The 22,580-nt window shown below is 32.7% G+C and overlaps 1 protein-coding gene across 7 annotated transcripts in view; it reads right to left on the bottom strand.

The window, feature by feature from the left end:
- The window catches only part of POSTN (periostin), a 45,121-nt gene that overhangs the window by 3,221 nt on the left and 19,320 nt on the right, over positions 1-22,580 (bottom strand). Inside the window, exons 10-21 of one of the 7 annotated variants that reach the window (XM_044666077.1) lie at positions 22,261-22,409; positions 19,920-20,056; positions 19,236-19,366; positions 17,093-17,223; positions 16,884-16,986; positions 16,344-16,411; positions 15,685-15,730; positions 11,955-12,035; positions 8,845-8,916; positions 7,988-8,077; positions 6,881-6,961; positions 6,460-6,543 (exon numbers count right to left, since the gene is read on the bottom strand). In XM_044666077.1, the coding sequence (XP_044522012.1) occupies positions 6,460-6,543; positions 6,881-6,961; positions 7,988-8,077; positions 8,845-8,916; positions 11,955-12,035; positions 15,685-15,730; positions 16,344-16,411; positions 16,884-16,986; positions 17,093-17,223; positions 19,236-19,366; positions 19,920-20,056; positions 22,261-22,409 (1,173 nt within the window). The remainder of the gene's footprint in view (positions 1-6,459; positions 6,544-6,880; positions 6,962-7,987; positions 8,078-8,844; positions 8,917-11,954; positions 12,036-15,684; positions 15,731-16,343; positions 16,412-16,883; positions 16,987-17,092; positions 17,224-19,235; positions 19,367-19,919; positions 20,057-22,260; positions 22,410-22,580) is intronic. The other 6 variants (XM_044666078.1, XM_044666079.1, XM_044666080.1 and 3 more) reach the window with 6 other exon arrangements.

The following is a 22,580-nucleotide window of genomic DNA, read 5'->3' as shown; positions in this document are numbered from 1 at the left end:
AGTGACTTGCCCAGGGTCACACAGCTGGGAAGTNGTAAGGGTAGGCAATGGGGGTCAAGTGACTTGCCCAGGGTCACACAGCTGGGAAGTGTCTGAGGCTGGATTTGAACCTAGGACCTCCCGTCTCTAAGCCTGGCTCTCAATCCATTGAGCTACCCAGCTGCCCCCCTTAGCTGATGAATTCTTATTGCATGTCATGAAATCTTTGCACTACCTGGTAAAGTCTATAGAACCCCTTTTTCTAGTGGTATTAGAGTCAGTTAGTTGATTAACATTTATTAAGAATCTACTAGATGCGAGGTCCTTAACTACACAATGGGGACAAAAAGAAAGGTAAAAGATAAAGTAATGGAGAACATGATAAGCAGCAACTATATACAAATAAGCTATCTACAGAATAAATTGGAAATAACCAACACAGAAAAGCCACTAGAAATGAATTAAAACTAATAAGGAAATATAAATTTTCTTTTAGAGATTAGTAAAATTGAAAATATAATTTAGTTTCCCTTTCAAGTTTATGGTCCTTGAACTTCTTGGAAGACAATTGACCTCAGGTTAAGAATACTACTCCAGAAGGTATCAACATGCAGAAAAAGCCTTTAAAAATAGATTGAATGACAGAATTGTCGAAGCACCAAGCTAGTTAAATCAGATAAGCTAATCACTAGAAGATTGCATACTACATCTTTGTATGAACCCACTTATTTACACGTCACCCTTATTAGATTATGAGCTCCTGGAAGGCAAATATCATATTTTTTTGTTTTTCTTTGTAAATCTAAGTGCTTATCCCTGACACACAGTAAAAACTTCGTAAATGCTTGTTGTTCATGAAGACTGTTCATCCTCTGAAGACTGTCATGGAAACAAAGTGCTAGACTTGTTCTGTTTGAAAGAATGAGAAGGAATAAATAGATGTTACAAAGAGATCAAATTAGACTTTATGTCAGAGAAAACTTAGCAACCACGGCTGTCCAAACGAGGAACGAGGTGACTATTGGGGTGGTAGGTTTCTCCTTGTTGGAAGTCTTCAAGCAGAGTTGGTTGACCACTTGCCAGTTATGTCAAACTTTGGATTCCTTTGGTGTGTAGGCTGAATTAGAAGGCCGCTGAAGTTTGTTGCATCTCTGTAATTCTGTGCCATTTTGATTAGAAGCAACTTACTTTAGAGTATGTCTGCATGTTGATTTTTTTATTTCAAAATATTTTTGGCTGCCCTTCTCATTTTCAACTTGCATGATAACTTTATAGATGCAAATACTGTTAAGGGAGAACATGGTTTTTGGCCACCAATCACTGGCCTTTTTCAGCCTTTCTTTTTAAAACTATTTCTGGAAGTGTAGATCTGAAGAGAAAAATTGATTTGGACACAAATAGTACTTCCTGTTCTCGTTCATTCCCTAGAAAAATCCATTTGTTATTATTCATGGTCTATCTATAGCTACTGACCAAATTAACACTTCTTAATCAGGTTTGTTTTTTCCTAGTCCTTTGAAATAATATCATTAATAAGGTTCATGGCATTCATTCAGAGACATTTGTAGGTTTTTGTTCTTGAACTGCAGAAATAGAACGGTTGTATGCTTTGGGTGAATTAAGTTTCCTGTCGTATACAGTATTATTTCAAACTGTCTTCCATTTAACTATAAAGAATTTGCCATTCACAATCAAAGCTTTACAATAAATTAAGAAATAGAGCGAAACCTCATTAATTGGGTCTAATACTAATGTGCATTTAGAGTGCTTCATGCATCTCAGCCTCATTCATAGGACAAGGGGATTGGACTAGAGATTCTTCAAGTTTCCTTATAGCTCTAGGAATCCATGGTTTTGCACTTGCCTTATAGATTATTAAAACTGTTTTTACTTTCTATCTTAGTATCAGTTCTAAGACAGAAGAATGGCAAGGGTTAGGCATTTGGGATAAGTGACTTCCTCAGTCACACAGCTGGGAAGTGTCTAAGGCCAAATTTGGACCCAGATTCTCCCAAACTCAGCTGGGCATGCTATCCATTGGCGTCCCTAGCTGCCCTTAGAATTATCAAATAAATATACATATTTATTCTTTTCTAGCATGTAGTCAAGTGACGAGTACACTGGATTTGAAATCATTGATTCACAGCTTTAGTACTGGAAGGGATCTTAAAGCTTATATATTCAAATCCTTAATTTAGAAGTTTAAGTAGAGAGTCTAGGTTCCAATCCTTTCTCTGCAACTCACTAAATATGTGATCCATGGCAAATCAATTCACCTTTCTAGGATTCTTTTTTTTCTCTGTAAAAAGACCAGGTTGGATTGAAACGATCCAGTTCTCAGTTAAATAATTATACAATAAATCAACTCATGACTAATGAAACATTGCCAAGAAGATATGATGATTTCTTTCTTTCTTTTTTTTTTTTATTTTAAACCCTTAACTTCTGTGTATTAACTTATAGGTGGAAGAGTGGTAAGGGTAGGCAATGGGGGTCAAGTGATTTGCCCAGGGTCACACAGCTGGGAAGTGTCTGAGGCCGGATTTGAACCTAGGACCTCCCGTCTCTAGGCCTGGCTTTCAATCCACTGAGCTACCCAGCTGCCCCCTGATGATTTCTTTTTGAGGATAGACAATGATTACTAAATAGATATGTTCAAAGTGCTATTAAAGAGTTGCTGTCTTAACTAATTTAAACATTTTCTCTATAATATTATTTACCCATTAAATTTGCTACATAGGAATAGAGTCTGGGATAAAGATTGAACATGTGATTTCACCAGTTTTTGGAATTCACTAGTAAAGGAAAACTCTCTACTAATGCAGTTTGGCGACATCTTTGCAATTTATAGTCTTAAAGAATTATCTATAACACAAGTGACTTGCACATGATCACATACCTGTTAGTGTCACAAATAAGAATTGAACCCAAGTTTTCCCACCACAAAGGCAGTTATCTAGCCTTTATCTGCTAAACATTTAAAAATACATATTTGGAACGGTGAATTTACTCAGTCCAACCATAGCTATAAATTCAATCCAATTAATGACGATGATTCATCATTTAAGTAATGAAGTCTAAGTCATGAAATTTTAAGAGAATTATTATTACAAGATTTAGAAGTCTGATAATGTGAAAATATGAAAGTAACTTTTCTTAAATTAACATTATTTTAATATTATTTCTAAATTAAAAAAAAACATTTTCTGCCACTAAGTGGAAGAGCCAGTATGCTTGATCATATTCATAGGTATGAACTAAATGGATTTTGAAAGAATTTCCTTTTACAACCACAAGATTTTTTGTTTGAAGCATTCACATTTGGAAGGTATTGAATTGAATGTTTGTACATTCAATCTATTTCTCCAGCCAACTGACAACTTCCACTAAATTTCTATCCATCTGCCTAATCACATTATGAAGGTGGTTCAGCATCTTCAAAGATTCTACTTGTAGAGCTGGAGATCAGAAATATCTAGTCATGTTTGTGTAATGAGGACAGACATTCCATCCTCTGAGGGACACCCTATCTAAGGTTGGAAGGACATGTAAAATTAGCTCCTGTCATAGCAAAAGTATCCACTGGATTTTGGAGGGGCAGCATGCACCATGCTTCTGTGGAGGCAGTTGCCCAAGAAAGGGAATACAGAGATACTTGAAGTATTGATGGATGAATGGTTTTAGAAAATAAAATCTTTTTGTTTTTATCCCCAAAACTCTTTGAAATCAAGTGAAGATAGGAACCTTAGGACTGTTAGAGAAATAGACAAACTAACCTGCCTGGAGGACTTTCTTGATTTCCGTTTCGATAATCTGTGGTTCACTCTCAATTACTTTAGTGACCTTGGTGTACTCAGTTCCAGCTAAGATAAGCATTAGAAACAAGTAATCACAGTTGTACAATTCAGTATAATTTTGGAGAGAACATTTCCTTGGATGATGGAATTGGGAACATTTTAGAGGCAAGTGTGATAGAGCAATATAACATTACTCCAAAAAAAGGTTATGTGCTTTGGTAATCAATTTAGATAGTGTTGAATACAATATTAACTTAGAATATGACAGGCTAGTAAGATTAAGAGGTATAGATGACCCTTAGGTATGGGACTAGTTTATATCTACAACCAAAATTTTATGGCCTTAATTCCTTCAATTATCTCATAAATGTGTCTCTCAAGGCCTGGGAAAGGGGCTATGGATGTCTTAGTGCAACAATGACAAGTTTCTTGGTTAGAAAATTAATCCACAGGTGTGTCAATAAACTGAATATTGTGTTTTACAAATGAAAAGCAGCCTGAAAAAAATGTTTGGCAATATACACAGCAGATCATTAGAAAAATAGTCATAATGGAAATACAGGGCAATTACATATTGGAAAATAGGCCAAAGTCAGAGTCAGACCCTTAAGGGAAAGGTTCGATTCACTGGAGAAAAGTGGAATATTATCATAACTAGTAAAAAGTCCATAAAATGCAATATGCACATCTTGCATTGGCTAAGCATACTGATAGATCCTGGATAAGTATGGAGGAGAAGAGAAAGAATGATTTGATTTTTAAAACTCTAGTGAGATAATGTCTTTAAAATATGTTATAACCATAAACACCACATAAGTCATCAGGTAATAGTAGGTTTTAGTGCTGGAATGGATCTTAGAGATCTAATCCACTTGTCTTTTCATGGAAAAGGAAACTGAGGCTCCATATGAGCTTAAAAATCCATCAAAACTATAAATAAGAAATCTCACATTTCTATTGTGGCTTATCAGTAAATTACATAATTTTTTTTCATAAAGCATACAAAATGATACCAATAATAAGGCTAAATAAATTAAAGCATTACAACAAGATGCAGCTACAAATTGATCCATTCTTTAATAAAGCAGAACTATTCTACAAAGCTGCCTATCATGGCATGGAAGAAAAAGGAATTCAAATATTTTTTCACAACATCTAATTTGTAACATAATTCGATTTTTTGAAGACATTAGGCTTTCATTATTATCAAATTCAGACTAAATTGTCCTCTATATCATTTCCTTTTAGGGAGATGATTTTCTTGAACTTCCAAACTACTCCATTGAAATTATGCATATCTTAAGGGAAAATCAAGTTAATACATAACATTCATTTTTAGTGTTTTAAAACTAGTTTCCAGAAATTAAGAGGCTATTCAATAAATGTCAGAAAGAAAATAAATAAAAACAAATGGTAAATATTGGCAAAAATAATCTAAGAACCAAAAGTATACATCCTATGGGAAGGATAGTCATAGAGCTAAACCATATGCTACTTCAAACAGTTTAGAATATTTATTTTAAGTAAGAAGAGCAACATGTTTTAGTGTGCTGAGAATCTGCCTTAAACCTATTGAGACTTGAGTTCAACTCCTACTTCTAATATCTAGTGGTTATGTGACCCTGGACTAGTCACATAACCTTTCCAGGTAATTTTCTAAGTCTATAAATTACAATGAAATTTCTGATCTGCCTAACGAAGGGGAATTTTCCCATCTGGGAATTATTTCTATTTACTAGGGAAATCAGTTGAGTCTCTTTTTTCATAATTTAAGTCAATGGCTAATTTCTGTAAATTTCTTTTTTATTTTTATTTAAAGTTTATGTATTTTATATTTCAAATCACAAAAATTTTCACATCCAACTTTTAAAAAGAGCAAATTTAAAATAATATTTTGGATTAATTTGACTTCATTATGATATTATTAAAAAGGTTATTAAAATAGTATATCTGCTGTAACTAGAAGCAGTCATATTGGCTATATATTTTGGTATGAACTAATCACTATTTGAAATTATTGTGATGGAACTTGAATTCCTTTTTATTCCTTACATTACTATTACAGGCAGTTCTACTTAATGCAAGAAGCAGAAAACATTCCATATTATTTTAGGTTGGGATTAATTTCATATGCAAAAACCATCTAATCTCCCTCCCCCCACCAGCTACAGATCATCAAACCAACGTTAGAAGAAATAGATATCCCCATTCACAAGGATGTAGCTTTGGAAATGAAAGTTATCAAGGCATCAATTCCTGCTACTTCTATGCATCTAAAGATTCCATTAACATGCTTTCTGCCTTAGGAGCAGTGAATACTTATTCCAGGATTTTTGAAGAATATATTCAACTGATTTTGGGTCTCTAAATTTTTCAAATTGACCCTTTTCATAGTTTTCAAACAAACAAAAAACTGTGTGAGTGAAAAAAATATTCATGGCTCCTCAAGCTTTGTTCTAGGAAACCTTTTAAAGACTGTTGAAACCACTCATCATTTGGTCATTATCATTTTGATTCTCTCAAAGTAAACCAATTGGTCTTGTAGGAAAATACATGGAGCTGCTTATAAAAACAAATATTAATCCAGAGTTCATTCAGTCTTTAAAAAGCTGAGAGAAAATATTTTGTGAGAGCTCAAGTCACCAGTACCTGTTAAAAGGTTAGTGATTACCCAGTTACTAACCTCCCTGAAGCAGTCTTTTGATTTCTTCATCTTCAAGCAAATGAGCATCACCACCTTCAATGAATTTGGTGACCTTGGTGACCTCTGAGAGGATACATGTTCATAGCAGAAATCGGTTTATTCAAGATAATCATACAAAAGTCAACTTCCTCAACAATTAAACTTAATAATAATTTTTGAGACCCGGCATTCTTTTTTTCTGTTACAAAGTGATATAAGATGGTTTTGTTTTACCATACAAATAAAACCAATCTGACTGCTAAGTGAGAGAAGACCAAATCTGTGATCTCTTTTGTTAAGTTAGGGTGGAACCTAAAGCAAAGAAAGAATCATGGCAAAATGGATTGTCAAAGCCTTCAAGATGTTCATAAAATAACTGATTTCGAGGGACCCGCATTCTTATTAGTGTAGTTATACACACCTTCCTGAAGCAATTTCTTTAAGGTTTCTTCTGTCTCTCCAACATTACCAGAAGAAATCCGGGTATATTTTATTTCAGGTCCTGAATGAAATAACAAATGGAATATAATATTTTAAACTTGGACTAATCTGTTCAATTAAGCAAACATTTGGGCATTTATTATATGTTTTTTGATGGAATCAGTGATAAGAACAGGGGTTGGAGAGTAGCCACAGTCAGGAGACTTGAATGTATTTATGAAATTCTTCATATTTGATTTTTTAAAAATACAAAAGTACAAAGGGTTCAATAGATAAACAGACATCTTTCTCTGAGAACCTAATTACTTTGTCTCGACACTGTATAGACTATTTTGTTTTTATTTAGTGGCATTCATGTGGTTTCCCCCTAATAGAATGAAAACTCATTGAGAGAAAGGATCATTTCTTTTTTTTGACATTTGGTACAGTTGGCACTTACTCTTTGTTTATTGACTGAATCAATGAAAGATATGAACAAGGGCCAGAGAGTAGTTATAGTTTGGACAATTGTAAATATGTTTATTAAAATTCTCACATTAGATTTTTAAAAAAAATATCAAATGGTACATCATTTAATTAAATTCAAGCAATTACTGTTGTGATATAAAGAAATAATCATCTAGATGGTTGTTTCCTGCCTTAGAGAGACAATATGTCTTGGGAGATAGAGTTAGCTTTGGAGTTAGGATGATAATGGTTTGATCCAATCTTACCTCTAATGAGAATTAGCTTTGTGAACCTGGATAGATCACGTTAACTCTCAGACCTTTTCAGATATTTTTATAAACCTATAAAGTTGTGGATGAGTTGCCAAGCTTGCTTTATAAGGCAGTTTCCTTCCAGGTAAGTTCCCTCCTCAACAACCAACACACAAGTCTGGACAAACACACACACACACACACACACACACACACACACACACACACTCATACACTCACACAGCCTGAATTTACTAGCCAGTATATTTTGTTTGCCTCAACTAAATGTTTCAGTATTAAAGACTGTTTTCTATTGAGAAAAATGCATTTTAATGATGACTATTTCACTCTTTGGGGAAGATGTAGGCTATTACAGAAATACAATTTACCTTGTATAATTCTTTCCTCCGTTGTCTCTTTTTCAGTTATTTCTACTGGTCGTCCACCAATAATTTTGGTATATTTTTTAATAATTGGCTCTGAAAATGGATAAAAGAAAAACCCAATAAATTCCTACAGTGGTTTGTTATTAGAATACTCTACATAAGACAATCGAATATTCCAGTTTCTCATAGAAAACAATGTCATTTGGACATTTATTCCTAATATAAGTTTCACTTATGAACCAGAATTCTGTCTGATGAAAGTCTAGATCTACTAAATGTCAAGTGGTGATGATCTTATCATGGACTTTGGGCAGTAGAGGGGGCCATGGTAAATAACTCCTAATTCCTAATTTTAATTTTTGATTTTTGTGACTATTAATGAGTTCCAATGAACCATACATGATTAAATTTTGAACCCTAGAATAAGTCCTAGAAAAAATTATGTCTTTATAGAAACAGTTCTATGTAGGCACATGTTTGCCTGTTATTTATTATTACTATTATTTTATATTCTATAATCTTCATTTACATGCACAAATGAAAATTGAGTTTGGTAATAAAAGCAAGCAGTCATGTGGGAACTAGCAATTTCATTATCAAGCTGGATCAACTGTATCCACTGGCAGAGTTGCTTCCCTCAAAAGCTTCTTTTACTCTATACTTTTGCTGGAAGATGATTATCTTAAGAGCTCTTACATTAGGACAAAAGAATTATATTTTGAGTAATTATAAAGTGACCACATCTTATGAAATGATTCCAGTTTCTTAAAAAATGGGTCAAGAAAAATTAAATTCTAAACTTAAAAGTTGTTTCTAAAGTCAGTCCAAACACAATATTAAATCACATTTAAAACACTCACCTCCATGAATCACTTTAGTTATTGTTTCACCTTCCTTAATAACTTGGAATTCAGAATTACCTTCAAAAGGTCCTGAAAAATTGTTTTAAGATATAAAATTTCACATAAAAACATTTGTTTATATGATTTTTAAGGTTATCTAAAAGCCTGTTTGTCTAAAGTAAATGAAAATTTATTTCAAAACTCAATATATTATTAAAAATTTAATTTTTTGTAATTAGCTCTACAAACTCATTTTTTTATGTATGGTACTTCATTTATTTTGGCATATGACTTAGGTAGTGTGTGAACTCTTATTACTTTACTCAATTTTAGGGATTAAATGGAAGAACCAATCACATACATTAGTATTTTTTTCCCTTTTAGTATCACGGCAAGAACAGTGATTCTAGGGTCAAAGGATAGGGAATACTTCCTGGAATGCTTACTAGTTGTATGAATTTAGGTAAGCCAATTTAACTTAACCTGGTTTCCTCTTCTAGTTTCCTCTTCTAAAATGAGAGGGTTGAACTAGATGACCTCTGATGTTACTTCCAACTCTAGGTCTATGTGCCTATAAATATGTAGCTATTTTATAGACCTTGCTTTACCACACTACTTTGTTTGCTGTTTTTTCCCCTTTCCAAACATAATCCATTGACCATTTATTATTTTTTTATTTATACTTAGGACTGAATCAGAAAAGGAAATTTTATTTTTTGTAAAGTAAGTATATTTAATAGTACTTACCTGCTATAGGAAGATGGTAAATAGATTAACTAAGTAATCGACGATCCCATTCCCCTTTAAAATACCAAAAAACTGCCCAAGTGTAGTTCATTTACAAAATGTTTTTGCTTGATAAGCAAAGGCATTTTGAATGTTAGGAGGTTGATTACTTCATTAGTTCACCGAAAATACCTCAGAGAGGAAGAAAGAAGTTTCAGTACATTTAACTCATGCTATAATTTAACCCGATATAAGTTAAATATGATTGTATTTGTGTGCATGTTTTGTACTCGCACACTTTTTCTTCCAGAAATTATTGTTTTAAGTCATTGCTTGCTGCTAATTTTCTAAAACATTTGTGGAGCACAATCCCATAGAAACTAAAACCACATAATAATAGAATGCAGATGATGAAGAAATATGCTTCCAAAGATTGTAAGAAATATAGAAATGGACATTATGAATTGGCATGATATATTATTGAATGCTTTGATGTCCAGAAGAGAAGGGAGCAAAATAATTCCAGACTAAAAATATTGAAATAAATAAATCTTCATATCTATACTGTATTTAAAAGAACAAAATAAGATTACATGAGAATCATTCTCATGTCAAGTTCTCCTTTCAAGTGCAGAACTTAATAAAATATTTTTGTTAGGAAATTATGAGAGAAAGCCCTGAGATCTAGGAAAGCATGAAATGTGGTATTTAAGATGAAACTGGAAGGACATCAGCAGAAGAAGATCAGTATGAAAATCCATAGCCCTCCTAATCATTGTTTTGTTTCTCTATCTCTCTGTAGGGACAGAAGCTGTTGCTTTGAATTGATAAGTCAGATATAGAAATGACTTGGATCTATTTCTATATGGATTTTTCCACTTAATGGTCACAGCCCAACTATAGAATGAATATTTACTCCCCCCTTCTAGAAAAATCTATATGCATAAAAATTGTAGCAGGGCAGAGTATTTCCAGCAGAGCTAGGAAGGTAAGACAGGCACCCAGTATGGAAAGAATGGTCTTTGGAAGAAGGGAGATCATTACAATGGAAAATAAAAAGTACCAAAATGTGGTTTCAGATATAAGAACTATGATAAAATATTTTTGAATTTTATTTTGAATAATAATTTTTCTTGATAATTCAAAGATGAATAAATATTAACTCGTGATCAAGGTTTGTTTTGTTTTGATAAAAAGTCAGGAAACACTTTCTCAGTGAAAAGTTTCTGAAAGATCATTGTATACTGCATGGAACTGAATTCTTTATAGTCAAAAGATGAAGGTAATCAAACCATCACTAACACAATACTTCAGAAAATAGAAGCAGACATTTTTTTCAGAAAATTCAGTAATGAGAAAATAACTTTTAAATTAATATAACTAATTATTTATAAACATGAATTTTATTTTAAATACTTTTTATTTAATTTTTTATTATAATAATTATTATACTATCATATTTTTATTTTAAATGCTCAAATTTTACCATAAGATTAAAGAGGAATAGACAAAACCTATTAGATCTCATTTCACAAGATCTGAAACTAGTTGGCATAAGATAGTAGAATGTTTAGATAACAACTATAAGTTAAAAGTATGTCTAGTTGAAGATACTACTGCAATCTCCCATGTAATTTACATTTTGTTCTTCCTCAAGTAAAAGAAGACTCTTGAAAAGAGTCTTTTCCTAAAGATTATTCATCATATTTAAGTACTAAAAGGAGAAATTTCTTTTGAATATCAGAAATCCTAGAATGATGCCTTTCCAAGAAAAATAATGAAAAGGAAAAATAATGAAAAGGGCTACACTTGGAGATGATTGAAACTTGGGCAATGATCAAGTATTTGCTCAAAGTCTGTCTAATATAGTTCTATCAGTGCAGGAAATAGAAGAAATAAAAGGTACTAGAGACTTTAATATCCCACAGATTCTAGTCTCTCTTGTTTTCAAAACATGGAGCTTAAAGTTCTTCAAAGAAAGGGGACCATGGTTTGGGGAATGGCTCCAAGAGAGGTCAAAAATGATGAATTTCAAGAAATGGCCAAAATTTTTTTATTTTAAAAATAACTATATTCTATCAAAGAAGTTTGATTAATATCAGTGTATAGGATTTGATTGCTTAATGAACAATTGGATTCTAGAACAGAGCCAATGGTTACTTGGGTTTAACTTCAAACTTAGCAAAAGCAAATGTACTGAAGGGGTTAAGAACACATATAATCAATCTACTATGCTACAGATTTTATTTATTGCATTTCTGTAATCATAGCAGCATGCCATTGGTTTAAAGGAATTTAGCATGTTAGTTCCAAAGAACATAGTAACATTCACAGAAATCAATCTATTATATAGATATTTTTCAAAATGAAAAGATACCATCTATTAACAGATTGATTTTTACCTTCACTTTTGACAATAGGCTGAAGACTGCCTTCAATCACTTTAATTTTGGGTTCCACAACTTTTGTAATAATTTTAGTTGCTGAAAGTACAACATGAATGATGCTTGGATCAAAAAAACAGCCAGAGCAATGTTGTCCTTTTTGTAATGGCTTTTAAATGGTTCAGAATGCTCAAGTGTAGTGCAAGTCCAGGACTCAGAATCAAGCAAAGTTAATGGTTTCACATTCAGTACCTTCAGAAATCCAGATGTTGGAGACTTTGAATTTCTTTGATTTAATTGTGATCCAGCTTAATTTCATATTCATTAAAGAACAATAACCTAGAGAACTAAGAGTTTTTTAATTGTATCACTAAACTCTTTACCTTTAATTGTACTTCTTGAAAATAGGGGCTGTGTGATAATAGAAGATAAATAAACATAATTAGACTTATGCAATTTATCATATTTCAAATTGCATTCTTGGTTTTCACCTCTCTCAGTTGAAAGGGAGAAAAAAACAAAAAAACAAAAGTCTATGAAACATTTTTATGCATTTGATTATAGTGAGAGGAAAGGGAGATGAAAAAAAAAAAGGTCAGCATAATTAAAAAACCAAATTAAACTTTAGCCAGCCTGAAGTGGACTCTATACAACAAAATATTATATGTTCAGTGTTTAAAATAGCAAAATCAACAACTTTGATTTTTTGAGCTATATCACAAATAAAACTTATGTCTTAATTTTATTTCCTCTCTTGTCTTGAGAATTAAAATTTATTAGAAACAGTACTAAAAAAACAAAATAGTTTCTACCTATACAACACAAAGTGGGGGTAGGAGAGAATTTATATAATATCTGGCAAATTTTACCATATTTGAAAAACAAGCTATAGAGCTCAATATTCCTTCTCCAACCCCAAAGTAGGATTTTGATCTTTCTTAGATTGATTTTCTCAAACTGGAAAATGACCAGCTCCCTCTCCCGTTTTCTGCTACATATGCTCAGCTACTGTTTCCTCCATTTACTTATTAGAAATCTAGATGGCCTCATTCATTTTATGCTAATGACTGCAATAAATCTGCCTTTGCATACATAGCATAGCCATGTCAACACTAGAAAATCCAGCTGCTAGTTTAGCCTGATGACTTTTCAAATCCTCAATTCTAATTTTTAAGAATTTTGGCTGTGTATAATTGGAGGTTGGTTAGAGAAGTGGTGGGGTGGCGGAGGATTGTTGGCAGGATAAAGGAGTCTTGGTTAATATCTAGATTCAGCCACATTTCATTTTTTATATTATGAAGACATGCTATGAAACTCATCACATGTCACAATCAATCAGACTTGTGTTTATATACATTGTCCTGCTAGGAGAGAATTTGTTCCCATTAAAAAGCAGATGTTGAATTGTATTTCAATTTTCATCACTGTATGCTAATTACTTTATATCAATATCCACATTTAAAAAAATGAAACTAAGAAACTTTTCTTCTTCAGGTATTGCATTGTATATAGTTTTTGATTTAAAAAATGGATGGTGAGGATAGGAGTGAATAAAGTGGTTGTTTCTCTCCAAAGCTTATGTATCTTGTCTGAAAGAGTGTGTTAAAAGCGTTTCCAACACAATTTATAATTCATGGTATATATTTGAGGAAGCATAGTGGCAAACCACTCTAGTATCTTTGCCATGGAAAGCCCAAATATCATGACAAAGAGATAGACATCGGAAGAATAATTCAACAACAATAATTACCTATGTGATAAATTGAGGGAATTAGATGATTGTATTAGATGAAAGCAATAGATAAAAATGACAATACATTGTTGATCTGAATTGGACTTATATTTGAATTGTTCAGTTGTGTTCTGTCTTCCTTTGAACTGATCCTCTTTTATAACAGTATAACAATTCTGAGAGTGGGACTATCAACAATGTATATGAACACATGAGAAAAGCCATGTTACAGTGACTAGAATACTGGACAAAGGACCAGAAGACTTAGGTTCATGAGCATAAAAGGTATTTGAAACATGGCCTCATACAGATTATGGGATAATATTTGTAATAAATTTTTCTGCTTGCACATTGCATAAACGATGTCGACACAAACCAGTTCAGGAAAGAAAGCAACCTGGTTTATTCTTTTTATCTCAATTTTAACTCCTAAGAATTTTGGTTGAGTACATTAGAACTTGGTATCATAGAAGACATTACTATTGTGGAAACAGGGGCAAGACCCTTAATGTAGTTTTTGTCCTCTGTAAAATCAGGATATGGATAACTACTCCTTATGCTTCTTGATAATATGAAATTCAAATGAAGCAAATCCAAAGGACTTTGGACATTGTAAAGCATCATACAAGGGTGAAGCATTAGTATGATTACATCCCAGGTCATGTAGATCTAAGAATGACTAACAAGTTTTTAAAAGTTTGCTTGATAGAAACTGTAGCTTACACTCAGAATCTGAGGAATTGAATTTTGTAACAGGAAAAAAATGGTGAAAATAAGGACACTATTATGATGTTGCATATCTTTAACTTATATACAATGTTGCAATGATTCATTTTGGAAATCCTTGACGAATAAATATTGAATAAATCATAAAGATGTAGAAACATATACAACTTTTCATTGAATAAAGGTCACATAACATTTCTGATGAACAGAACCCATAAAGACTTCTTTATCAAGATGCATTAAACAATAATGAATACTTCTAGAATGGAATTCATAGCATTTCAGAATTTCTATCTTTTTCTTTTGAATCTTTAAGTGTAATGCTGAACTGAACTAAGTTATCTTGTAAGTGATTATTTTATTTCTTATTTAAACTAAACCAATCAGAGCAGCAGAAATCTTGTTTTACTTCTGATCCTAGACTTATTCCATTAAAAAATCTGGAGTTTAACAGGAATTGCATTGTACAAATTGTTGAAAAATCAAGATTTGGAAATGGAGTAATTTTTCTAGTCAAAATAAATGTACAAATTGAATTTCATATTTTTTGTTACAGATCTATTTTGTGAGTTTATTTGAAAAGTCAAAACAAAATTAAACTCTTCTGCTCTAAAAAGCTCTGGTGAAAGGAAGAAAAAAAGAAACCCATTCTATTAAAATCTATACTCAGACATTAACAATAAAATCGAGAGGTATCTTTCTTTAGCTGATATGAACTGGAATGCTTCCAATTTGGTCAGATTGGAATTTAACATTCTGGAATGTGGGAATCAGTCATTTTTAGAAGTGCCAGCCAGACTCTGCAGCTGCACATGTAGAGAATGGCAAACAAACCAGGAGAAAACACTGAATTCCTTGGTTTTCTTTGTTTTTCCTTTCTATTCATTATCTTTTCCTGTTCTTGGGATACCTTAACATTGAGATGGGAAGAATTGTTGAAGAGTAGTCATTGCTGAAAGCATACAGTGCTTTAGGGTCCCTTGGATCTCTCCAGCCTTACCACACCCACCTAGACCCACCATTTTTTTTGTCAAATACTTTTCTCACTCTCTCCATTTTCTCCCTCAGAACATAGAGTGGTAGATGAATGATGAGGAAGATCTAAAGTGATCAGCCAGAAGAGCTTTTCTCCCCACTCTTCTTAACCATTAAGTGACAGGAGTAATTTGTCTGACTTTGTCTGGGAATTCAAATGCCAAGTTGCCAATGATTTGTGGTTAATACCAAAAAGAGTTGAATTTTTTCATCAATATTTCCCCTTATGTTTGAAAAGGTTCACAGTATACTTACTATAAACAGTCACAGGAATTTCCTTGAAGGTACTACCACGGACAAACTGAAAATCATAAATGTTTAAATTCAGCAGAAGGAAAGATGGTACTTTTGCCAACAAAATTAAACATTGCCATTATTGTGTCTAACTTACTAACCTAACAGGGGGGAATACTTCTCATAGTTCACAGGATTTTAAGGGGATTCCCAGAGAGCTTGTATCCTCAATGTCTTTTCAAGTATACCATATTATATCAAAAGTATTTTCCATGTAATTCATAAATGGATGTTTTAAATGGATCATCAACAGTTTCTATACTAATAGAATTATTGGGGCCAGAAGAAGACAAACATTATCTAGCATTTCTTATGGAAGGGAGAATGGAAAAAAACAAAGTTAAGTGACTCTCTTCCTGAAAGAAGGTGATTAATTAACTCTTTACAACAAAATAATTTGTTTTCTTCATTGTAGAAATGACATGTTAAACAATAGATAAAGAAATCTTGTTGACTTTGTGATGATTTTATTGGTAAGCCATGTAGAAGATCTTTGAAGAATTAAATCCAACTCTTTTGGTATTTGATTATTCATGAACATGTTTTTGGGTCTGTCTTCTAAATCATCAGGTTTTGCTAAACATATTAAGAAAGAAAAGCTTTTAAAACTATGTATTTACCTTAATTTGAATGTATTTAATCAATTTATTAAGGATCTCCAGCAGTTGATCATTTCCAACAGGTAAATCTATGAAGAAGAACACAGTTCAGAATCAGAATATTTGGGGATTTAAAGGCAGTTTTGAATGAAATGTCCTTGAGTTCACATTTAAAGAGAATATGCTGCTTTTTTAAATTAAAAAGTCATAAGTTAATTCAGAGAAGACTTTATCTGCTTCATTTCTTTATATATTAAACTTAGATCAGATCAACTCTTCTTAGCTAGAAAAGATTTGTATTTCAAATGCTTAGGCAGGTATAAAATAGAATAATTTCCTTTGAATTAAATTTTTCATTGTGATTCATTTAATTAATTTCTTAAATAGCATAGGCTCCTATTGGGAAAAATCATCCACAAAATTAATTCTAAGAAGATAACTTTACAAAACATTATTGAATATTTTCTTATAATTGATGTTTCAGAGGACATTTTTTTAAAACTTATGTTCAATATAGATCAGATTAACCCTTTTATCACAACTATGGGCATACTAACTAACCTGCAGGATAGAGTAGTTTGTCTACAACATGAATGACACCATTGGTTGTCATGACATCAGATTCTTTTGATTTTACTTCATTCACCAGAAGTGTGTTATTTACCTATAAGGATGAAAAAGGGGAACAGGAAGACCATATGATTAAACAGGAGTGTTGTTTTCTACATTGATTTCAAATCATCTGGGGAAATTGGGAATAAAGAACTTACTCCTTTCAGGAAAATTTTGCTTCCTTGGGTGGTCTTAAGAATGTTTGTGACACCAGGTTCAAATCCTTTTCCAATGAAAACTCCTGGTGTCAAGTGATAAAGGATGATGTTTTGAAGAGCATTTTTGTCCCCTAGAAACAAATAGAAAAGATAATCAAGAAATGTAATTGTAAGTTGTCTTTTCCCAAACTTCCATATTGCAAGTGTCATCATAATAGAATCTTTTTATGGTCTTTAAATGAGTCTCAAATATGTGTCTTTTCATATGGTACCATCATATCACCAACAATGTTTTAACCTAATTAGTAGCCACATAACAGTTTACTCAAATGCCCACCTATTTTGTTGGATTTGGATAGTCAGTAAACCCTCCCTAAAACAATATTACACTATATTATACCAAACCAAAGTCAAGTAATGACATTTATTGGTGGCCTATTAAGGTCAGTTCAAAATTCACTCAAATATATACATGTTTTATATACATGCATACATGATCATAAACATACATGTACATATGTTTGTGTATATATTTGCATGCATTTGTAAAGGCAGAAGAGTGGATAGAGCATTGCCTATGAAACATAGGAAAATCTGGATCAAGTCTTTCCTTTGATGTATCTACTAAGTATATGACTCAGGGCACATCATTTACCTTTCAGTTCTTTTTGAAATACTCTAAAATTTTAAGTTGCCAGGAAAGTGTTGCCCTATATTTGTGGAGAGAGCTTTTCACTGAAAAGTTTCTAATACCATTTAAATCATCATTTCTGATTCTATAAAAATAAAAAACTTTATACTCGTTGGATTTTAAAGCTGAGCAGTAACTTTAGAATATTCTCTATTCTGATGAACCCTCATGCCAAATTACACAAAAAAGAGCAAGCTTGAAAAAAGAATAGTATCTCCCACTCTTAACTTCTTTCCCATGTCCTTATGACTCTAATTTTAAGGAAAAAAAGGAAAAAATGATGATTCTTGAAGCCAAGTTCCTACAAGTGCGAAACATAGTAAAGTTGGAAATTAACACGAAGAGGGTTAAAATGAATATTCCATTGGACTTTTGAAAATGCTACTAAGGGGATGGCTAAGTGGATTAAGAGCCAGGCCTAGAGACGGGAGCTCCTAGGTTCAAATCTGTCCTTAGACACTTCCTAGCCGTGTGACCCTGGGCAAGTCCCTTAACCCCCATTGCCTAGCCCTTACTGCTCTTCTGCATTGGAACCAAAACACAGTATTGATTTTAAGATGGAAGGCAAAGGTTTAAACAAACAAACAAAAAAGAAAATGTTACTAAGAAATTATCTAAAATTCCAGAATAATATGACAAAAATCAGAAGTGGACAGGATATGAATGATATAATATTGGGTATCCTGTATAAATAATAGTTATTTTAATAATAGTGCAAGTTTGAAAATGGTCATATTTGATGCTTAAAGATAACATGCCTGGAATCTGGGTGAATGTAGAGGGAGGACAAGATATGGTATAAGGGATATACTGGCTTAGTAATCTAGAGAATAGAGTTCTTGTTTCAGTGTTCCCAGGACCCTGCTTTCTGACATTGGGTAGGGTAATTTTCTTATATGCAAAATAAGGGCAAGACCATTTTCTATCTGTAATATTCTATTAAATTGGAAACTATATTAAAGAATGATAAAGAATTTATTATGTAGTAGTTAAGGACTACTTGACAAGGAAGTAAAAGATTTAAAGGACTCTATAGAAGCAACATGGTTTATTGGAAGAGTATTGGCTTTGGAATCAAATGAACTGGCTTAAAATTTTGACACTACTACTCATTAACAATATGGGTAACATTGGACAAGTCTATATAATTCTCTGATACTTAATGTCCCCTTTCATCTCTAAAATAAGAGGAATTGGAATAAATCACTTTTTAGGATCCTTATAGCTTTAAACTGATGAGTATTTGGCTGCTGATAACAATGTTCTGCACTTGCTTAACTCTTTGGTTATCTAAGCAAAATATCCCATAATAGACTATATGCCCCATTAAGGTTATGACTATCTTGTTGAAACATTATATTTTCTATATAGGAGGCATCGAATACATGATTGTTGAATTGAGAAGTTCTTGAACTTAAGAAGTGCTATCATGAAACTCAATTTTGTACTCACTCATCAGTATTTCTTTTTCTTCATTTGTCATTCCCTTAAAGGCATCATTGGTGGGCACAAACAAGGTCCATTCTCCTGGTTGTATTAGAGTATCTTTCAAATCTGCAGCTTCAAGTAGGTTGAGGAAAATGCTAAGTAAAAGAAAAATACATAGCCTTAAGTTCTGATTTACTAAGTTTTTGGAATGGTCATTAACAATACATGAATTTGTACGATTCTTTTATTAAAGGAAGCACACAACTCCCTTGTGAAATGTTATATTATTTATATAAGAATTTGGTAGTATTTAAGTGTTTGAGGAAAGGGTATGATCTTTGTATACAATACATCATTTTTGGTTTTGAACATTTTAATTCAATAAATGCCCTTACAAAATAGAAACACATTGGCTTTTTTGAAAGGAATACTATTTGCCAACATTTCCTGCCCTTATTGACTTAACCATAATGACAATGAAGAGAAATTGGCTAAAGCATATTTATTAGTTTTCTCTTTCACCTTCTCCAATAATTCTACCCTGAATCTAAAAGAAAGTGTTCCTGGAAGAATTTTCACTTTTTAAAACATTTTCATAGATTCCTCATTTTGAGTTCAGTAGGAGGCTGACAGTTTTTTTTGAGTAATGATATGAATATCAAGGATGAAGGCTCATTCTTTGAGGAGGTAAAGTTAATAACCTCTTACCTGAAGCGCTTATCTTGTTTCAGTGTTTCATGGAGGGATTTCTCAGCAGGCTTGATAATCTCTTGGAATACATGAATAGCACCATTCCTTCCTTGTTTACTTCCTCGAAGCATACATGAATTTTCAATGCAGATGGCCTGACAATGAAAAGAAAAACAAATACTAACCAAACTTCCATGAAAATCTCAATTTGGAAACTTTGGAGGTTATTAAATTTTTGGATTGACCTTCATGAAGGTCACCTAAAACCAAGTCCAGGAAGAAAAATTTCTGTGTCTTTTATTCCCACTGCCTAATTCATTTTGTAAAATAATTCAACAAGCACTTATTAAGCTTCTATTAGGTTTCATGCATTATGGCAGGCTTTGAGGATATAAGAGAAAAATGATAATGTTTGGTGCCTTTAAGGAAAATGTATTCTAATAGAAGGAAGCAACAGCTATGTAAGTATATGAATATACATATATGCATATATATATACATGTGTATGTTAATAAAATAACAAATTAATACGGATGTAACTATTAAGAGGATCAGGAAAAGATCTATATAGGAGGTGGCTCTTGATATGTTTTGACAGAACCCAGAGATTCTAGGAAGAGAGGGTAGGAAAGGAGGAAATCAGGTTTGTGCATAGTGTTTAATACAGAGTAGGAACACAAGTAATTGCAGATTGGTTTATTATTGAATTATACACACACACACACACGCATATATATATATGTAAGCTATTATCATGGAGATAGATGTTCATTTATAATAGGAATTAAAGATAAAAATTTCTGGGCTTATTCTAAAGTTGTTTATTTTTTTGTTATAGGATATTTAAATTCTATTTAACCCTTACTTTCTTGCTAAAGCTTAGAGTGATGCTATAGTACCTGTGATATTACATTTTTTCCTGAGTATAGATTGCTATAATTTCTGTCCTAGACAGGCTGCAAAGCAATTCCTATATAATGCAACATGGAATTTGCTACAAGAGATCCATCTTGGATTGAATACAAGAATTAAATATTATTTTGGTTACAAAAAGGACCCATGTTAAAATAGTTTTGCCTGTACTTGGTTGTTTGGCATTACCTTTAGGGAATAGTATAGTAAAGCTTGGTTTGGTCAATCAATTCTATTCAATGAATATGAATAAGCAGCCTTTGGGAAGTTAGAATTTAAGATAAATCACTCTGAATTCTCTCAAATAGATAATAATGAAAACTTAATTTTAGAAATTTAATACCTACACTTCCTATTTCATTGTTTCTCTTTCAAATGTCTGCTATTGGAGTGATCTTTGTGAAATTTTTGTGAAGACCCTTCTCAAAGAAAGATTGATTGGTTGTCCTTCTTGATCCAAGTATTTTCTTGATAGACTCATAATATCTTAAGAATTACAAGCCCAGGGAGCAGCTGGGTAGCTCGGTGGATTGAGAGCCAGGCCTAGAGATGGGAGGTCCTAGGTCAAATCTGGTCTCAGACACTTCCTAGCTGTGTGACCCTGGGCAAGTCACTTGACCCCCATTGCCTACCCTTACCACTCTTCTGCCTTGGAGCCAATACACAGTATTGACTCCAAGATGGAGGGTAAGGGTTTGTTTTTTTTTTTAAATTACAAGCCCAACAGATTGTCTGATTCAGCCTATACATGAGACATGTCTCTCTCTAAAACCCTCACAAATCATTACTCAGCTCCTGATTATATAACTCCCCAGTGATAGGAACTTGCCAGAATATATAATGAAAAAAATAGATCCTGGCGGTTCAATTTAATTAATCATTAAAATCAAAAACTTTTCTTAGAGTTATAGATCCATTATAGAAGTGCTTTAGATTTTGTAAATTTTAGGTTCCTTGGCACTAAAAGTATCAGACATCATACATGGTTCTGGATTTATTCTTTACTTGTGATCTCTGAGATGACCTATCTAAAATCCCTACTATATTGTGTTCCATTGAGGCTGATATCATTATGATCAGGTATATCTACCTTTTCCATTGCCCAAATTACCTTTGGGTCTTTTGATGAATATTGTCTCTGATAGGTCCACATTATTTTTTTAAAACCCTTAACTTCTGTGTATTGGCTCCTAGTTGGAAGAGTGGTAAGGGTAGGCAATGGGGGGTCAAGTGACTTGCCCAGGGTCACACAGTTGGGAAGTCTCTGCGGTCAGATTTGAACCTAGGACCTCCCATCTCTAGGTCTGACTCTCAATCCACTGAGCTACCCAGCTGCCCCCCCACATTATGTTTTTTAGTATGTCTTAGAAATCAAAAACCTTTGATTGCAACTATCACCTTATTTGCTCCCTTCCCCACCACAATCTCTTTTGCTTTATCCCCTTACCGTGCGATAGACAAAAACTCTGAGTTGCTTGCCTCCCAAGGTCTCTAGATGCTGTCCATTGTAAAGCTCATTGAGGCCTACTTTTACTTTCAAAATGTGGTTTTGAAGAATTAATTTAAGAAGGCGCTGATCCATGCGCAAGGTATCATCTACAAATACATTAAGAAAATGATGAAAAAGTTCATGCAGTGAATATTAAGCATGATTGAAGTACAAATTTATATGTAGAGTATAATTCATTTGTCCCCACAAACTCAGTATTTTGATTTACCTAAAGGACAAAGTAATGGCTGGATACCTCAGTTGATTTGAATTCTAAA

The sequence above is a fragment of the Gracilinanus agilis genome, chromosome 3 (genome assembly GCF_016433145.1).
Source record: "Gracilinanus agilis isolate LMUSP501 chromosome 3, AgileGrace, whole genome shotgun sequence".
Classification (NCBI taxonomy): Eukaryota; Metazoa; Chordata; class Mammalia; order Didelphimorphia; family Didelphidae; genus Gracilinanus; species Gracilinanus agilis.
This window is presented reverse-complemented; position numbering and strand designations above follow the sequence as displayed.